This window comes from Diceros bicornis, chromosome 29 (genome assembly GCF_020826845.1).
Source record: "Diceros bicornis minor isolate mBicDic1 chromosome 29, mDicBic1.mat.cur, whole genome shotgun sequence".
Lineage (NCBI taxonomy): Eukaryota > Metazoa > Chordata > Mammalia > Perissodactyla > Rhinocerotidae > Diceros > Diceros bicornis.
This window is the reverse complement of record NC_080768.1, coordinates 28,791,897-28,812,344: the sequence shown is the minus strand read 5'-3', so window position 1 is coordinate 28,812,344 and position 20,448 is coordinate 28,791,897. Positions and strand designations below refer to the sequence as shown.

Sequence of the window (20,448 nt, the reverse complement as noted above, 5' to 3'; positions counted from 1 at the left end):
TGCATTTCCCAATGTACAGTTTGGATATGTTTGGAATATTTAACCCCTGCTTTTTAGAACTTTTATTGACATACCCACATCACTGTTTGAAAACAGTGATCATAATCTACAGCTCAAGACCAGAAGCACGGGTGTTAAAACGCAGTGCGACCTGATAGCTAGTCAGCAAGTGCAGCACAGCGACTCAGGGTTTCCACCGCGTGGCTGTTTTTACCATGCCTTTGTTCACGATGCACTGCAAGGTCTACTTCATCATTTCTGATGTAGCTGCTTCACTGAGATACACTAGGAAAAGTTCTAGAAATGTTGGGGAAGCTAGTCTGTCATACACAATTCTCTCGTCCTCTACTGTAGACAACTCTCCCCACCTTCACTCTCTAAAAAGTACTTTTCCATTCACCTGGTCCTCTTATTACTTCTTTCATTCATTCTACACACTTAAATACTACTTTTAAATGTATGTATACAGTAGGATATGAACATAGGGCTTTATGGAAAATTGCCCCGTCTAATGTATGTGTGGTGAATACGGCAGATTCTAATTCAAGGGTCATTCTAGCCTTCATCCTCTGTGACTTCCTCTACCGCAGAATCTGGGAAGTTATACACACTATTTATTTCTCAAATTTCCTTTCAGCTAGGGTTCTGAACATGATTTAAGTTCCACTAGTCAGAAGCATTTTTACATGACATCTATAAGAAAGAAGTACTATTTTTGTAGATACACTTGATTGTGGAGGGGTTTTCTTTTTGCGAGAAAGTGTTAGCAAAGATCCAGCATAAAACTACTAGTTCCTAAGTATCAAGAGGCATCATCCATTTTGTTGATACAGATTATAGCAGGTGCAGGGTGGTTCCCAGAGGGAGCAGAAGTAGAACCTTCCTGATGTTACAGCCCCTTTCAGTGCAGTTGTGGGTCAGGTGCTGTAGTGGCAGCTTCCCAAATTGACAGATAGCTTCTCGAGTACAGAAGAGGCAGCAGCTCCTGTGGTGGACTACTTTGCAGTATAATCTTATCAACAATACTACAAGCTATTTAATGCTCAGTAATAAATATGTTTCTGTTTAAATCAGCTAGAGTAATTATGAGCTTTCTAATATAACTACTGTATTTTAGGTTATATTGATGTTTCAAAAACGTTCATCTCTTGAATATGTCAAGCAGTTACTGTATTCTAAAAATTTCAATATAAAACGCAGTCTAAAATTTTAGAAACAGACACAGCCTGTAATTCAACATTTTTACACTTCATCTATACCCTAATGAAGGTTTAACAATCAATGCATATAAAAATACACTGATCAAAATCAAAAGAATATATAGGATGAGTTCCAGCAGACATAACTCAGGCACTGTAAGGCTCTCTATTATGAATGTATGGGTTTTATTCAACTGATGAGAATGTTACAGTTAAAAGTTTATCTTTTGGGAGTGTTAAAAATGTCAATATAAGTGAAATAGTCTAAATGAGGCGGATCCCTCACACAAAAGAATCTAGGCTGAGATCAGATTAAATTACGGTAAATTCCCATCACAGACACATCAGCACCTAGACACTGGGCTTAAAGCTAGGCTTCTGATAGGTTTAATTAACAGTCTATAACACGGATTCTATTAAATCTTAAAAACAGAAATAGAATTCTTTTTATTAAAGTAGCTAAGTAATGAGCTTTAGTATCTTGATTATATTTACAAAACTTTTATTAGAACAAGACTTAGAGAAATAGAAACACCCAGATACAATGTGGCACCTTTTTCCTTGTTAACAATCGCTGCCTATGCTATTAACTTTGGGTTGATTTGAGTAGAATGTTTAAAATCAAACCTTAAAGAATTTCAGAGCTGGAAGGGACACTGAGGCTGTTAATCTACTTAGTCATTTTTTATGCATACTGCTCAGAAATAATCAGAGGCTCAAAGATATTATGTGGTATCCTAAGGTCCTAGAGCTGGGACTAGAACACAGGCCCCAGAGTACTAGTTCTAATCTTTTATTACTATACCATGCCCACAAACACACGTCCCCCTCCCCCCGATATACATACAGATGTACATACATATACATATATATTTTGACTGTAGTTAGTGCAGGTTCTCAAGCTGGACTACCTGAGTTCAAGTCAGAGCTCTGGTACTTACTAGCTTTTTGACTTTGGACAAGTTATTTATCTGTGCTTCTATTTCCTCAGCTGCTATACAAGCATAATAATAGTTTCTATCTCTTGGGGATGGAGTAAAGATTGAGTACCCAGGACAGAGGCTGGCTCAATAATATTAACTTTCTTTCCTTAGTTAACAGTTGATCCTTTAACTCAACCTGAATTTCTTAATCTAAAAGCAAAAACCGTGACTTAGTATCTAGTCAGTTTTCCCCGGAACACTCATAATGGCACTCCACATCTGCTAGGGGCTTACCTTTGCAGTAGGAGATTCTATTGCTTGCAAACTACTAACACCAAAGGTATTAATTGCCTAACTAGTACTAATTAGCAATCTGGACACTAAAAGTTATTCCTCTAGCCCTCCCTTTCATAAGCAGAAAAAAAACCTGAAGTGAATGAACACATTTACTAGAATGAAGCATGAGATTTTTTTCTAATCAGTAGGGAATAATTGTTCCCTCTCCTCATGATCAATAATCATTGTGAATACTGTATACTATGTGAATAAATTTACATTGTCTTGTTTCCATGGCAATCATCATGCATAGAACGAAATATCTCGGTTCTTTGAGACAGAGCATTTTTATTTTAAAGAAATCATACTCCCTTTTCAACAAGAAATCAAAACTTAACCAAGCAACATTTTTGAAAAAACAGAATACCATAAGGATTTTCAATAACAAATGTCTAATAATTTCTTACTCTGAGCAAGGCATCCTCCATTAATTGCTTACGTGTTCTAGTTAATTTTCTTTCCAGGTTAACCCACCGATGGAGTAAAAGTACGTAGGATGAGAAAGCTGCTATAGAGGATATAGGAATTCGGGCACTGATTTCAAGGAGGGCACAATTTTACACACACATCCCTTACCAACCACAAATCTTCACTCTAGTATCTCTAGATCATTCAACCTAAAAATACAAATTTAAAACTGCATGTGTACAGCATAATAAATAGAAAAAGGACTAGAATAGATGTCAGGAAAGTTTCTTGCTCATCTTGATTCTGGCACAAAGTAACAGTATGACCTAGGGCGGGTCATTTAACTTTCTGGGACTCTAGGGCAGATCATTTAACTTTCTGGGACTCTGGATCAACCACTATAAAATAAGGTGGCAGGGTTAAATAGTCGTCTTGCTCTAAGAGTCCATACTTCTATGGGATATACTCAAAATGGGAATTATCATCTCATTCTTTTCCTTTAAAAATCAAGTTGGAAAAATAAGGGGCACCAAACTGACTTATCAAGGAATATGGACACCTACTAATTGATGGATAAGTGGTAGAATAAAGAGAGCTGACTGGCTAGAACACACGACCCAAAGTATCACTTTCTGATAAAAGCACAATCTTTGCACCACTATCTGACAGAGAAAACAAAGTTACAACTTCTTTGAATTAACTTATCTTTAAAAATCACAATTGCTTTTTGTGGTAATTCTTTCTGCTGGGAATGCCACATTCCCCTCCCCTTTCTTCCCCCATTCCATCTCTGAATGCCAAAATCTACTATATCTCCCAGCAAATAGAAAGCTCCAGTGATAACTTCACAAAGACTCCTCTGATTTCCCAGCTATTAACAAGCGCTCTCTCTTCAGAACTTCAATAATACTTTCTATCTATTCATATGTTCCTTATCTCTTTCTATGCTACACTATACTTATTTCTTCCCAAGTAACACTTCCATACTAGATGATAAGCCTCATCTAATTCAGCTTTGGATTCTCCAGAAAACAGAGTATAGTGCCTTACACAAAAACAAATGTTTAATAACTAGTGGAAAAAATAGTTATAAACTCTTAACTCAAGAAGTTTTAAATCTCTATGTTCTTAAAGTACAAAAAAAGTTGTTTTCATTTTAGTTAAATTAGTTAACAAAGTAGTTAAAATGTAAAAAGCTTGTTTTGGTTTTTGTAAAACGCTTGTTTTCTTTTGTCTCTTTCTCAGTTCCTACAGGCCAAAGAAGCTCTGAGCTACCAGGGCTTAAGAAAGTCATTGCTGGAGCTGTTATTCTATGTACAAAATAAAAACAAAAGATAAAGTAATAATTATCTCTAGGAATATATTTCAATCAGATGAAATAACTTATCCAGAAAATTAAATGGATAACTCTCTCCTGTTAGATACTTTGAAAATTATAAAGGGTGATTTAAAACTACCAATAGTTTTCCAATGGCTATAGTCAAAGCATCTTTTATCAAAAGTGTTAGCTAATTCTGGAGCCATGATAAGGTTTAAAACTTTGATAATGAGATCAGGGAAGAGGTTTCACTTAATCTCCTGGTTATGCAAATTAATGACTGTATTTCTGTTTCCTAATCTATAAAATTAAGATAATTGCATACCTTATCACTTATTCATTCACACAAGGTGTTTAAAGATATTCATGTGGTGAGCTGCTTAGACACCTAAAACAAAGTTCCTTAGGAAACATTTCTACTATTTAATTTCTAACTAAACTTGTGCTTTAAAAACAAAATTTTAAACTCCATTCACAAATACCTGGATGGGCTGCATAGTCGTTTATACTATTTAGAAAAATCTTGTATAAGAAAGGAGAATCATGTGGTGCCGAAATTATATTTGTTATATATTTACAAATATTATCTCTTTAAATAAACTCCAAGAGTTCCCAGTTTAAAATATTTATCATCTTTCAGACCAAAATTATCTACAAAGATATTAATTTTTCCTACATTAGCTAAGGTGGATGATTTACTAAATTCCCAAAGGAATTACAATTATAATTTTAAAAATAATATCCCAGTAGATACCAAGATCACTGCAACAAAGGGGAAAAAAAACTTGCCTTATTTTCACTGTAGTTAATGTCTACAAATTTTCGTTAAGTGGTACTTTTTTAAAAGTTTTACACCTTTATCTAGCAGGGGTAGTATAAAATTTCACAAAGAATAAACTTCTTAATTTAAGGACTCCCAGAAGAGACTGTCAGTATAAGCGGTCTGACTTGGTTTTCAAATAATAGGTGAAATCTGATCCCTCTTGTGACCAGTTCAAATTCATCTAGGAGCCCACTTACACTTATTTGTTGATACTGGATACTGCTGGATTATACCAAATTAAAACAAGAATAATTTTTATAAACTATACAATCAACTGGGATACACAGGTTTTGAAGATGATAGAGACAGAAGAAATTTTCATGGATCTCAATTATATTTAACGTATCCTTTGCAACTTAAATTCTTTTTATAAAAAAAATAGTGGCACTCATAGCAGCTAAAACTAAGTTCCTTAGGCAACACTATTATTAAATTTCTAATCAAACTTGTGACTTAACAACAAAATTTTAAACTCCATTCTGAATCTAAAATCATCACTACCTGAGAAGTGAACATGTTTTCAACATATTTCATTAAAAGTATTTCTCAACCGACTAATTTAGTGTGTCCCTTTTTAAACAAAAACTCATAAAATAAATACATACATGAAGCATTCGAGGATTTAACAAATAAGTTATTTGCTTACCCAAATTATTTTAAAAATTCTACTTACAAAGTGAAAATTTTAATCTCTACTTTTAAGTATATTTTTAATAAATGTACATATATGCAAAGGATTCTATCTCCCACTTTTGATATATTCAACTAATATCAACATGCAGTACTTAGCTTTGCTTTACAGACTTCTAAATCAGGAATAAAATCATATAAACAAAAGGACTACAGAAAAAGCTCTTTAACTGTAAGGGTCATCACATTCATATTGCACCCGCAACTGTTAGCATAATGCTGGCACCCTAATCACTCAGAAAAAAGTAGCTGAATTGACTATTCATTGGTAAAGCAAAAAAAAAAACTTTCTTGGAATTTTAAATACTTCTAATAAAAAACAGAACAGAGAGAAAGAAAAAATATATTGCCAAATATTGTTATTGAACGTAGACATTTGCAAATAATCATTGAAATTAAAGTTTTGCTCAAAGAATTTATTACTTTCCAGGGCACCAAAAGATATAATTTTGTTCTACTTGTCCCTTGACACAACGAAAGTTAACTTTTCTTAATTATCCTAAGAAAGACCAGTCTGGGGATTCAACCAACTGCAATGTAATGAACTAATACAACACTTCCAGACTGAGGTGCAGAGCTGAACATCAGCTTGAAATATGAAAACAGCAGATGTGATATGCACATGTTTTGTCAAAAGTAATGAATGCAGTGCTTAACTGGGAACTTAATATGACTCTCAGTTTCTAATAAAGCCAAAGCTACACTTGTAATACAGCAAAACTCTGAAAAAAGTGTAATAGGAGTAAAAGAAGAACTATAAAGGTTATTCACTGATATACTTACAGATCCACAGAGAAATAAAATTGGAACTCTAATTCCAAACTTTTCTCCTAAGATATTCACGGCAGACAATAGCTGGAATGCTTGCGGACCAAAGTCCTGGGCCGCATCATCTGAGTCATCAATGGAAAAGCAATGATCCAATCTAAATAAAAATGATATGTTAGAAAGCTTAGCCAAGGCATGTACCTTTAAAAATAACAAGATTCAGGGCCGGCCCCGTGGCTTAACGGTTGGGTGCGCAGGCTCCGCTGCTGGCGGCCCGGGTTCGGATCCCGGGCGCACACTGACGCGCTGCTTCCCCGGCCATGCTGAGGCCGCGTCCCACATACAGCAGCTAGAAGGATGTGCAACTATGACACACAACTATCTACTGGGGCTTTCGGGGGGGAAAAAAAAAAAGGAGGAGGATTGGCAATAGATGTTGGCTCAGAGCCGGTCTTCCTCAGCAAAAAGAGGAGGATTAGCATGGATGTTAGCTCAGGGCTGATCTTCCTCACAAAAAAATAAATAAATAAATAAATAAATAAAAATAACAAGATTCAGTGTAATAATTAGTCAAGTTAAAAAATATCTTAAATGTGCCAACTGCTTCAGAAGCTACAAATAAAGTTCCTTACAGCCAAGAGCATGTGAAGTATGTAAAACATGAAATATAAACCATAATATAGCATCAGAGGAATGTTATGTTGATAGTTCTCAACTCTAGTGCCCTAGAACCCAAATTTTATGGGAGGTACCTTAGTTTAAACTCTAATGACTGTAAAATATGATGCAAAGATTATAAACTTTTCATTTAAGTCTATTTAGATGTTAAATTCCTAAGCCATCCTTCAGGTAGATTTAACACAAGTAAGAATTTTTTAAAGCAGGTTAAGAACAAAAGGACTCCTTAGAGAAAATCAACCAATAGAGGTCAACTACCTAATTCAATTGCTTTCTTCATAATAAATACCTTTGAAATAGTAATAAGAATATATTCAGTATTCCAGATATAATTATATGTTTGTAGATAAAAGGACTGTCTAGGTTTACTCTCCTAGTCTAACCTCTTTAGTACAATACTTAGCTCATTAATTTTCTTTTCTAATATAGTATTTAAAGCTATCAAATTCCCCTACCTATGCTGCATCTTTTTTTTTTTTTCTTTGTGAGGAAGATCAGCCCTGTGCTAACATCTGCCAATCCTCTTCTTTTTCTGCTGAGGAAGACTGGCCCTAGGCTAGCATCTGTGCCTCATCTTCCTCCACTTTATATGGGATGCCGCCACAGCATGGCTTGACAGGCAGTGCATTGGTGCGTGCCCGGGATCCGAACCGGCAAACCCCAGGCCGCCACAGTGGGACATTCGCACTTAACCACTTGCGCCACCAGGCCGGCCCCCTATGCTGCATCTTACAAGATTTAATGTATATTATTCTAATTGTCACTAAGCTCTAAAAATGTTTTAATTTCCAGTTTGATTTTTTCTTCAATTGATGAGTTATTTAAAAGTGTTGTTTTTAATTTCCAAATGAATGAGAATTTTTTTGTTTATCCTCATATTTATTTCTAATTCCACTGCATTCTGGTCAGAAAACGTGGTATGTTTGATACCAACACATTGAAACCTTTTGAAACACGCTACGGTCTGGTACAGGGGTCAGAAAACTTTTATAAAGGGTCAGACAGTTAATAGTTTAGGATTTATGGGCCATATGGCCTCTGTGTCACAACTACTCAGCTCAACTCTGCAAAAACAGTCAGAGACAATACATAAACTAAAGGGCGTGGCTGTGTTCCGAGAAAACCATTAAGAAAAACAGGCAGCAAGTGGATATGGTTCACGGGCCATAGTTTGCCAACCACTGCTCTAATACGTAGCCAATTTTTATAAATATTCCATGTATGTTTGAGAAGTGGTCTCTAATTCAGTGCTTCTTACCCAGTGTGCTGCAAATGGATTATAGGTGTGCTGAAAGGTCAATCACTTCAGACTGAGGTTTCTGGACAGAACCTAGACTCAATTAGCCAAGTGTGCTATACAAGTATTATCATTAGCTATGTGGGTCATGAAGTAAAAGTGTTTGAGGTGCACTGCTCTAATTGCTTGGCACAGGGTTCTATACACTACATGTCTGATAAATCAAACTTGTTACCATACCGACCAAATTTTCTATAGCTTACTAAGTTTTTGATTGTTTAACCTACCAATAACCCAAAATTATACAAAACTCTTCGACCTTCTACTTTGATGATGGATTTGTTGATTTCTTTCAGCTGTTCTGTCAATATGTGCTTTATATATTCGCAGGGTTTTGTTTTGTTTTTTAAGGTGCAGAAAACAATTCTGTCCTCTTCGTGAAGGATCCAGTTTTCACTGCCATCACTGAAGAGAACATCTTCATCCCTAATAATACTTCTTTGGTCTAACAGCTACCACACCTAGGTATACAGTTACCTCAACTAGGTATACCATTGGTTTTTATTTTTTCAACTAATATACAGTTACATTGTGTGTCTGTGTATGTGTGTGTAAAGTTCTACAAATTTAAACACATCCATAGATTCATATGCACAGATTCATCTAACCATAATCAGTTTCCACCACCACAATCATAACACACAACAAATCCACCATTGCAAAATACTCCCTAGTGCTATTCCTTTGTAATCATACCCTCCCCCTCTCGCTAACCTCTGGCAACCACTGATCTTTTCTGCATCCCTATAGTATAGTCTTATGCTTGAAAGAGAATATCATATAAATGGAATCATAATGTAGAATTGGCATTATTTTTCTATTAAATGTTTGGCAGAATCTGCCATTGAAACCATTTGGGCTAGAGAATTTTATTTTCAGAGGTTTTTTAACAAGGATCCAATCTCTTTAACAGTTGTAGGACTATTCAGGTTATCTATTTCATTGTCAGTGAGTTTTGTTAGTTTGAGGTTATCAAGGAATTGGTCCATTTCATCTAAATTATTGAATGCACCTACACTGAGTTATTCATAGTGTTTCCTTATTATCCTTTTAATGTCTGAAGGGCCTGTAGTGAAATTCCTCTTTCATTCCTGATATTGGTAATCTGTGGCTTCTCTCTTCTTTTTCTTGTTAGAAGTTTCTATCAATTTTATTGACCTTTTCAAAGAATGAGCTTTTGAGTTCACTGGTTTTCTTTATTGTTTTTCTGTTTTCTATTTCACTGATTTATGCTCTTATCTTTATTATTTCCTTCCTTCTGCTTCCTTTAGTTTACTTTGCTCCTATTTGCTTCTTAAGTTAGAAGCTTAATTACTGATTTGAAACCTTTCTTCTAAGTATTTAATGCTCTATATTTTCCTCTCAGTATTGTTTTATTTTTTTTAAACAGAATTTTTTTTTTTTTTTTTTTTGTGAGGAGATCAGCCCTGTGCTAACATCTGCCAATCCTCCTCTTTTTTTGCTGAGGAAGACTGGCCCTGGGCTAACATCCGTGCCCAACTTCCTCCACTTTATATGGGACACCGCCACAGCATGGCTTGCCAAGCAGCGCGTCGGTGCGTGCCTGGGATCCGAACCGGTGAACCCCTGACCGCCGCAGCAGAGCGCGCGCACTTAACTGCTTGCCCCACTGGCTGGCCCCCTCAGTATTGTTTTAGCTGCATCGCATACACCTTGTCTTTTCATTTCATTCAGTTCAAAATATTTTCTGATTTACCTTGAGACTTCCTCTTTGACTCATGGATTATTTAGTAGCATGTTATTTAATTTCCAAGTGTTGGGAGACGTTTCTGTTATCTTTCTGTTATTGATTTCTAGTTTAATTCCATTATAGTCAGAAATCATACTTTGCATGAATACAATTCTTTTAAATTTGTTAAGCTTTGTTATATGACCCAGATTATGGTCTATATTTGTGAACGTTCCTTCTGCACCTAAGAAGGATACATATTCTGCTATTGTTGTGTTCTATAAAAGTCAATTAGATCCAGGTTGTTGATAGTCCTGCTCATTTCTTCTATTTTCTTCCTGATTTTCTGTCTACTAGTTCTATTAACTACTGAGAGAGGTTGTTGAAATCACCAAGTATAATTGTGGATTTCTCTACTTCTCCTTTCAATTCTCAGTTCTTTTGTTAACTATATACACACTTAGGATTATGTGTTCTTGGATGTGATGGTTAACTTTATGTGTCAACTAGGCTAGGTTATGGTGCCCAGTTGTCTGGTCAAACACTAATCTAGATGTTGTTATAAAAGTATTTTGTAGATGGGATTAACATTTACAATCAGTTGACTTTAAGTAAAGGAGATCACCCTTCATATTGTGAGTGGGTCTCATTCAATCAGATGAAGGCCTTAAAGAGCAAAGACTGAGGTTTGCTGGAGAACAAGGAATTGTGACTCAAGATTATTAACACAGAAATCCTGCCCAACTTTCCAGCCTGCCAGCTTGCCCTACAGATTTCAGACTTACCAACTCCCACAACTGCATAAGCCAATTCCTTAAAATCAATCCCTTTCTCTATCTGTGTGTGTGTGAATATATATGTGTATGTGCGTTTCTCTAGAGAATCCTGACTGATACATTGGTAAACCGACATTTTTATCATCATGTAACATCCTTCTTTATCCCTGGTAATATTCTTTCTCCAAAGTCTCCATTGTCTGATATTAAAATAACAACTCCCAGGCCGGCCTGGTGGCACAAGCAATTAAGTGTGCATGCTCCGCTGTGGCGGACCAGGATTCACCGGTTCGGATCCCAGGCACGCACCAACGCACCGCTTGTCAAGCCATGCTGTGGCGGCGTCCCATATAAAGTAGAGGAAGATGGGCATGGATGTGAGCCAAGGGCCAGTCTTCCTCAGCAAAAAGAGGAGGATTGGCAGATGTTAGCTCAGGGCCAATCTTCCTCACAAAAAAAATAAATAAATAAAATAAAATAAAATAACAACTCCATCCTTCTTTTGATTAGTGTTTTCATGGTATACAGTTTTTATCCTTTTATTTTTACTCTACTTATATAATTATATCTGTAGCGGATTTTTATGGACAACATATAGTTGGGTCATATTTTTAAACCAATTCTCACAATACCTGCCTTTAAATGGTGTTTTTAGAGTATTTACATTTAATGTAACTATTGATATGTTAAATTTAGGTCTAACATTTTATTGGTTTATCTATTTATAAAGCAAAATACTCTAATATTGTTTGCTTTGTCTTCTATTTAAATAAATACATTCATTACTTTGTTTTAAAAAACTGCTGTACATATCTCTCAACAAAAATTCAATTAAAAATGATGTGAAAAAGAAGAGAAACAAAGACTTTTAGAATGTCCATCTAAAGGAGAAATCTTTACCTGGACCTGCAATTATCACAGCATTTTTCAGTTCCCATAATACCCAAGGAGGCCTTTCGCAGTTGTTTGTCTTCAAAATGAGACAAGATGATTCTACCCAAGAGAAAATGTAAAATTAAATAAAAGAACAAAAACGTATACGTTAAATTCATTGCTGAAAATAATGAAGTGAAATTATCATTAATTGATTCGCCTGGGACCTCATTATTTGGCTTTAGTTTACTAAGGCATAAAGAAAGCTGCCTAAAAAATTCAGCACATATGTAACACCAACAAAATATTGTTTCTAAATACTGCTAATTATTTTGCAAAACTTTCTTCTTAAAAGAGCACCATCCATAAATCTATGTTATTAATTGATATAAAATAAACAATACATACTGTCGCCTACACTTGCTGGAATGAAGATATTTTTCCATCTTTGCCATCATCTTTAATTTGTATAATCGAAACTCTTCATCGCGTATCTCACTAAGGAGGTACCTGTTAATTAAAAATATCACGGAATGTGTAAATTTGCATTAGCGATTTTGTTAATTTATTACTGTTTATTTTTCATAACCTATAACATCTACACCCCTATCAAGATAAAGAACAAGTCTATCATCCCAGAAAGTTATTGTGTCCCTTCCTATTCAATGCCCCCAACGAGAGGCAAGCATTTTTCTGATTTTTATGAAAATTACTTTCGAAAGAATTCTACCTATGTTCAAGCATCAGTTTTTTAGCTGCCTTTGAAAAATTATTATAAACTCTATAAAGTTTTTCATTTTGATTTACATACTACATGTTTTTTGGCAATCTTTCTACCATATATGAATTTTTACTTTTTCCCAGTAAAAGGTTATTCTTTATTTTATTTTATATGAAAAACTAAAAGCATCTATGTAAGAAATGCTAAAAGAGGCTCATGATCCAAATATAAGCCTTCATCCCTGTTAGCTCTTCAAGCCCTCTAAAATCTCTCTCTTTGTATTACAGGGTATTATGGGACACCACTAAAGTATCAGAATTAAGTTACTTCCCCAAACAATAATAACTAATTTTTTTCTACAATATTGAATTCATTTAAAACTGTTCAACTCTAAAGATGTTTGTTTTTTCAAAAGTTAATGCTGCTCTAATTCATCCTGACTTTTTTTTTTTAATAATTTTATTTATTTATTTATTTATTTATTTCCCCCAAAGCCCCAGTAGATAGTTGTATGTCACAGCTGCACACCCTTCTAGTTGCTGTATGTGGGATGTGGCCTCAGCATGGCCGGAGAAACGGTGCATCGGTGTGTGCCCGGGATCTGAACCCGGGCCGCCAGTGGAGCGTGAGCACTTAACCCCTAAGCCACAGGGCTGGCCCCTGACTTTGTTAATTCTACTCTTCTGTGAAGAAATTCCATGATTATCAGATATCAGATAATGACAACCTCCCAAATAGCTTTGTATGTCTTTTCAAACATTCTTTCCAGGAATAAATAAAAGTCTGAGTTGAATAAATTTCAGATATTTCAAAAGAAAACAATGATTACCTACAAGATCTAAGCGATAATCCTCACCTTCATCAAAATGGACCCCACTCACTAATATTTTGACCATCCAACATTCTGACTGATAAAAATACCACTGTATAGTCCTCAAGGATGACACCAACAGGAAATCCAGTTAAGTGAGTTCTGGGCAGTCTAAACACACACATGATCTCTTATTCAAAAACATTCTTGTCATTTGACATCACCAACCACCACACCCTTCCGTGCAGTTTCCATAAAAGTTTCTCCCAACTGTTGACTCTAGTTCCTAGGTTAACTATCTCATTCTTCCTAACTCACGGGCTAAAAATTGCTCCTTTTTTGCTTTATTTTGTTTGTTTGTTTAGCTCACCTCCTCCTCAGATAGAAAGAACAAAGAAAACAAACACCTACACTCTTAAAACTAGATCCTCCTTTATATCTGGTTCAGATGACCTACATTTAACTAATCTTATCAGTGTCAGTAACAAATCTGAGAAAATAAAATTACAAGTCTCTAACAGCAAATCAAATGAATATTTATTCTTCTTTTGGGACTATTAAAATAGTTAAAGTACAATATTCTACAGAATAAAAACAAGTTGAAAAAGAAAAAAAACTCTAAAAACAATACCATAAACAGAGATCAGTTGGAGCGAGTGGAAGATTTATTAAATTGAGATTAATTTGCAAATTATTCAATTAAAAAAAGATTATAGTAACTATTGGGTTTGATTCTTTAGAATAATAGCAAATGCTGGGGCCGGCCTGGTGGCGCAAGTCGTCAAGTGTGTGCGCTCCGCTGCGGCGGCCCGGGGTTCGCTGGTTCGGATCCCAGGCATGCAACCGATGCACTGCTTGGCAGGGCCTGCAGTGGCCACGTCCCATATAAAGTAGAGGAAGATGGGCACGGATGTTAGCCCAGGGCCAGTCTTCTTCAGCAAAAAAGGAGGAGGATTGGCAGATGTTAGCACAGGGCTGATCTCCTCACAAAAAAAAAAAAAAAAAGAAAAAGAAAAAGAATAATAGCAAATGCAGACTTTGAAACTTTGCCAATGGTATGGCTTCTGCAATAAGAAATATAAAGTTACATATTTACACTGATGACTGAATAAGTTTCTTCTCTCAGCCATAGGCTTCTAGCATAGGATAGACTCAAAATTTTATGAATTACAGCGACCTTTTCAGTTGAGAACCAGCAACTCCATTTATTCTAAAACTTTCTTTTTTCTAATAAAAGAGGTTTATCACTAGGATGACACAGATCTGTCCTCAATCCTTGCCAAATTCTTTTTTATCCTGATTAACCCTATACTTTTATTTCCCTTAGGATGGATGCAAAGAACAACCTGTCTATACTACAGATTCAAGTTTTTAAAGATTCATGGGTTTTCTGGCACCACTATTTGATTACTAACCACTGTTTCTTCCTATTAAATCTTAATGAGATAACCATTAAAAATATCGTTTGAGACCCAGATAAACAGGAACTATATCTATTGATGAACCTGCAAAGCCACACTATAAAATTCAAGTTGTTAAGTCTTCAGCACTTTTAGCATAAAACACAAATAAAATCAGAACTCGTAGGAATCAACTTATGTTTGATACAATCCCAAACTTAATAGTAGCATGCAGACCTATGATCTATCCCAATTACTTTAGTTTATTAAAAGCTTTACACAGACACCAGTGTCAAAAGGAAAACAATAATTGTTCTGTTTAAGAGGATGGTTTTATTGATTGTTAAGAAACAAAAGCTACTGACTACTCTTAAAAGGAAGAGTTTAAAATTTATAGCAAACATTTTTACCGAATTAATCCCTATTCTTCTTCAGACTCAGCTTACCCTATCACTTCCTGAAGGAAGCCTTACCTGACCTTTTTAACTTGGCAAACACAAACCCCATTATACACTCACTACTCAATACAACTTTCCTTCATAACACTTAACACAGTTATAATTTCACACATATTTTCATGATCCTTTTTAAAAAAAATTTTATTACTGAAATTTTTAAACACAAAAAGAGAACAGTAAAGTGAACCCTATGTATCCATGGTTGTGTGATTCTGTGATCTGCCGTTCCCACTATACCGTAAGCTCTACGAAAACAGATACCACAACTGCTTTTATTAATCATCGTAGCCCCAGCACAGAGCATAATGCTGGGAACACAGTGGGCACTCAAAAAAAAACACTGTTGAATATGAATAAAAATAAAAACTGTATTGGATAGGCATTCTCATCATTCTAATAAAATGGGCTAATATGTCCATTCGAGAGCTCAATTTATTCAGCTATATGGAGGTGCATTTTGGCATGCCTACCAGTTACTACACATGTTTTTTTTCCTGAGTCTTTCTTCCCACTATGGATGAGGGAATCTGTTGCTAAACTCTGTCCCTACAATTTTTGCAAGATGAAGTTTTCCTTTCCAACTACATCTCACAGAACTTAAGTGCCAATAAAATACTTGTTTAGTACTTAAGAAGAATGGTTTTCCTCTACTTAAACACTAAACACTTAATATTTTTTTCATGGCAATCAGTACAGTGCAACATGATTATTCACACACAGTCAAGGAGAAGTGGCATGCTCTCATAGAACAAAGAAAACAAATGGTAAAGAGAGCCAAACAGGGATTGGTAGAAATCACTTAGAATAAGCATCATTGCAGCATGGGAAGAAAGAACCAATAACAAAATAAATGGTATCTGAAGTAACTATGGCTGAACACATAGCAAAACTCAAGAGGAACTGAGGAGAAAAAAACAGCTCATCAATGCACAATATTTTGGAACGTATTCCATTGGATCTATGTTACTTTCCCAGTATAGTCTTGATTTAGTGAATTCTTCATATTAAATGAGGACTGGCTGAAATTATGTCATCCCCTCTGGGTGGCAACACTTACCACAAATATTATTCTTAAATGTCTTCTGGTTTTTTTCGGTTTCAAATGCACTTTTTTACTTGAAATTTCAGATGCTGCCTGAAATACTTTCAAATCTTATACGGAAAGAAAGAAATCTGCAAGGGTGAAAGCAATAAATGTTTTTACCTATTTACGTTCAAGTCTACTGGAGACCACAGCAGATGACAAGAACTTGGAAGTCCATCACGGCCAGCTCTACCAATCTCCTGGTAATATGATTCCATTTCCTTAGGAGCACCATAATGAATGACTTTGCGAATGTCAGCTTTATTAATGCCCATTCCAAAAGCTATGGTAGCTATGACACACTGAGAATAGATAACAACAGAGATTGACAAACATTTAGCAGAACTAAAACCCTGCATGTTCACCTTTTGGTAAGAATAATTAATTCATTAACTAAAGTCCTTGGCATGAAACTTAATTTAATTAATTTAAATCAATCACTTATAAATTAAAAGATTATCTGCCCAACTTACAAACAAAGGATTGGTGATCATAAAATAGGATTTCTGTTCCCTCTCTATAAAAAGTAACAAAGTGGAGACGCCAGCCCAGTGGCATAGCGGTTAAGTGCATACACTCTGCTTCCGCAGCCCAGGGTCTGCAGGTTCGGATCCCGGGAGCGCACCAACGCACTGCTTGGCAGGCCATGCTGTGGCGGCATCCCACATAAAGTAGAGGAAGATGGGCATGGATGTTAGCCCAGGGCTGGTCTTCCTCAGCAAAAAGAATAGGATTGGCGTCAGATGTTAGCTCAGGGCTGATCTTCCTCACAAAAAAAAAAAGAAGAAAAAAAAGTAACAAAGTGGTTTCTCTGAATACCTATGAGTAGAAGACACAAAAGAGACTCTTAAAATGTTTATTATATTAAATGATACTTTTGCCTTATTATGAAGTTTCAAGAGTCCTTACTTGATTGCACTGTATCTTAATATTTTCTGGCATTATTCTAAGTGGAAGGAAGCTTTTCATTAAAGATGGTGAAATGAAACATGAATAATCTCTTCATCTTTAAAAGGATAAAATGGGTAGACTATTTAATACGTATGAGTATACTGGCATGAGATTTACATGATTGGGGGAAATTTTATAGAAGAATTAGCGATAAAAAACACACAAAACTAAACAAAAAATTTTAAAAGTATGAACAATAACAATACAATAAGATATGCAAGAAAAGTAACTATAATATACTACATGGCTTGGAGATAAAAAGCATTTACAGGGGCCAGCTTGGTGGCGCAGCAGTTAAGTTCTCGCGTTCCGCTTTGGTGGCCCACGGCTCACAGGTTCGGATCCCAGGCACAGACCGACACACCACTTGTCACGCCATGCTGTGGTGGCGTCCCATATAAAGTAGAGGAAGATGGGCACGGATGTTAGCCCAGGGCCAATCTTCCTCAGCAAAAAGAGGAGGATTGGCAACAGATGTTAGCTCAGGGCTAATCTTCCTCACCAAAAAAAAAAAAAAAGGCATTTACAGAGGAATAATTATGTAAATACATACTATTTGAATATATATATATATTGACCTAATCAAAATTACAATATTAATATTAGGAGGAAAGGGGGTTAGCAATATTTTCACATGGATGGGGTGATAAGTAGGGCAGGAAGGGATGTAAAAGAGAGCTAACCTTTCATCTTTCATAGTGGGGAGTCGAGAGATAAGGCCTAAAACTAATAAACAAATAAATAACAAACTACGCAGTAGCAGTATGAGCAAATTATTGCCAGATATAGTGGTAAACACCAAAAGAATAAACTAAAAGAGTTGGGAGTGGGAAACAGAAGTGGGGAAGGTATGAGGGACTGATGCTTTTCATTGTAAGCACTGTAGAACTATTTGGTTCCTTAAACTGTGTGCATGTATAACTGCTAAAAATTAAAATGCCATTACAAATAAAATGTGTTAAGATGGAACAAGAAAAGCAGAAAAAAAAAAAAAAAAGAACGAAAGAAAGAAAATGCTAAACAAACAAAAGGAAGTAAGACAAAGGTAACAGAAAAACAAATACAGGAATGGAAATAATATTAAGAAAAAGCTTTGAGTGAATAAAGCTAGCAATTTTGCTACATTTAAGAGCGAAGAAGGAAAATAATAATAATTCTACTTCTCTTTTTCTAATGTTATTTCTTACGCAACTTTTTCCAGCTTTATTGATATATAATTGACATATTATATAAGTTTAAGATATACAATGTGATTATATATATACATATATTGCAAAATGATTACCACAATGAGGTTAGTTAACACATCCATCACCTCACATAGTCACCATTTGTGTGTGAGTGGTGAGAACTTTTAAGATCTAATTTTCATCATATGATACTGTTTTTAGATGAGATCAACCTATTCTACAAATACGATTTTCAAAATATCCTATAAACTCTCAGATATAAATAAAGATACTTTATCAAATAATTTATTCACAACCTCATTCCAGAAAGGAAAGACATTCAAGCCATCTTGAAAAAGCAAATAAAACACAAAAAGACATAAAACTAAAAGTCAGAAGTAAAAGTAAGAATGAATGGTCACAGACTAAAAACGCAAATCTACATCTAAATCTGGGTAGATTTGCTTATGAATAATAGAAAAGAAAAAAATGTTTTTCTAAAATTGTAAAATAGAAAATACTAAGACTCTGAGCATCACTCAATCCAAGACATTAAGAGCTAAGGAGGTCAGCTCTACTGTGAGACCCAGACTAAAGGATAAATCAACTGTAAAAAGACAGGAGAGTGAATATCTAGAATTCTGTACATATATGCATTCAGTAGGCACTCCATAAATACTCCATGGCAAGTAAACAATTCCAAGAGCACCAGACTATTCTACATAGATGAGGAAATGTATTTTCATCATCTTGAGAAGGTGTTGGAGAACTCGCAATGCAAATGTGAAGCTTCTGAAGTATTTATAATGGCAAAGGAACACATTGGGTCAGCTGTCAGATAAGCAGAACCCCCGAAGTCAGCCTAGGGTGACACAATCAATATTAACATCTATTTTCATAATGTGGATAAAAATTTGTGACATCCTGCCACATAAAGGGAAAATACAGCAGCACATACATATATATAGCCTTCTAGATATTAGGTGTAACTGGTGATCATTGTGAGGTTTTTCAAGCCATATTTCAAAGCATTAATGTTTCAATGAAGCTGTGTGTTGGGAGGAAATCAGATGCATCCAACAAAGTGTCCCATCACAACATAACACAGATAAAGTTTGTACTCTCTCATGTCTTTGGGACATGTTTCTATCTAAATGGATAATTAGCAATACATCAAGTGATACATCAAGACCAAGAAACCATTGGTCAGTTAATGGCTCAAATATTGCTTGTTAAGATTCAGTAAGCAGCAGCTAATAAATTTTGTCTGGTAATTTTCAAGCTCTTGAGATAACAGAATAAAAAGGTAAGCATTTAAGAATCTGGGTAAAATCTCTATTCTAGGCAGCTGTAACATCTGTTCCCATCTTTAGAAAGAAGAGGAAAAAAGAGAATAGATGCTTTCAGGCAGGTATGCATTGCAGCATGACAATGCAGAGTGAACTTCATGGACAGTTCATAGGAACCATACTTGAGGTAAGTTGTTTGAACAAGGCTGGTTTGGGGTGGTTAACAACTATACAATAGGAAGCACTGGAGAGAGAGGAAACGGATAACCAATTGGACAGAAAATACAGAGCAGAAGTTAAGTTCATCTCTTAACTTGAGAGGAGGGCTATCCAAAGGCTTATAGTGACAGTATGGATATGCTGACAGTGGGAAGTGGTTGATTTAAACCTACTAAAGTAGCTTGAATTTAAATCTTTCCAAATATTCTGTATGACACCTACTGAACCAGGATTCCAATCATTACAGATTGAAATTATTACATGATTCCAAACATTACAGGAATCTCAGCTATAGCACTTTACAGTAACTCCATCGATACCCTTCCTTTCTTTAGTTTTTCTCCTTCAAATCAATCCTACACAGTACTGCTAATCTAATGTTTCTATAATACTATTATCTTGCTCAAAAACACAGCACAATCTGTCATAATGGTTTTCAAACTCTATTCTGTGTAGCTCTGAGGATAAGACACTCACAGATACTGTCTTGAAGATAAGGAGGCTCTTGGACCCCTTTCTCCCTCCAATCAACTTCAACAAGAATTATTCCACTTTAATCTGTTTTAT

The 20,448-nt window shown here is 35.3% G+C and overlaps 1 protein-coding gene across 7 annotated transcripts in view; it reads right to left on the bottom strand.

Moving 5' to 3' along the window:
• WRN (WRN RecQ like helicase) overlaps nt 1-20,448 on the bottom strand; it is a 120,389-nt gene that overhangs the window by 31,330 nt on the left and 68,611 nt on the right. For all 7 annotated transcript variants that reach the window (XM_058525165.1, XM_058525170.1, XM_058525164.1 and 4 more), the window contains 4 exons: nt 16,374-16,555; nt 12,188-12,289; nt 11,807-11,899; nt 6,481-6,622 (listed from right to left, as the gene is read on the bottom strand). In XM_058525165.1, coding sequence (XP_058381148.1) covers nt 6,481-6,622; nt 11,807-11,899; nt 12,188-12,289; nt 16,374-16,555 — 519 coding nt within the window. The remainder of the gene's footprint in view (nt 1-6,480; nt 6,623-11,806; nt 11,900-12,187; nt 12,290-16,373; nt 16,556-20,448) is intronic.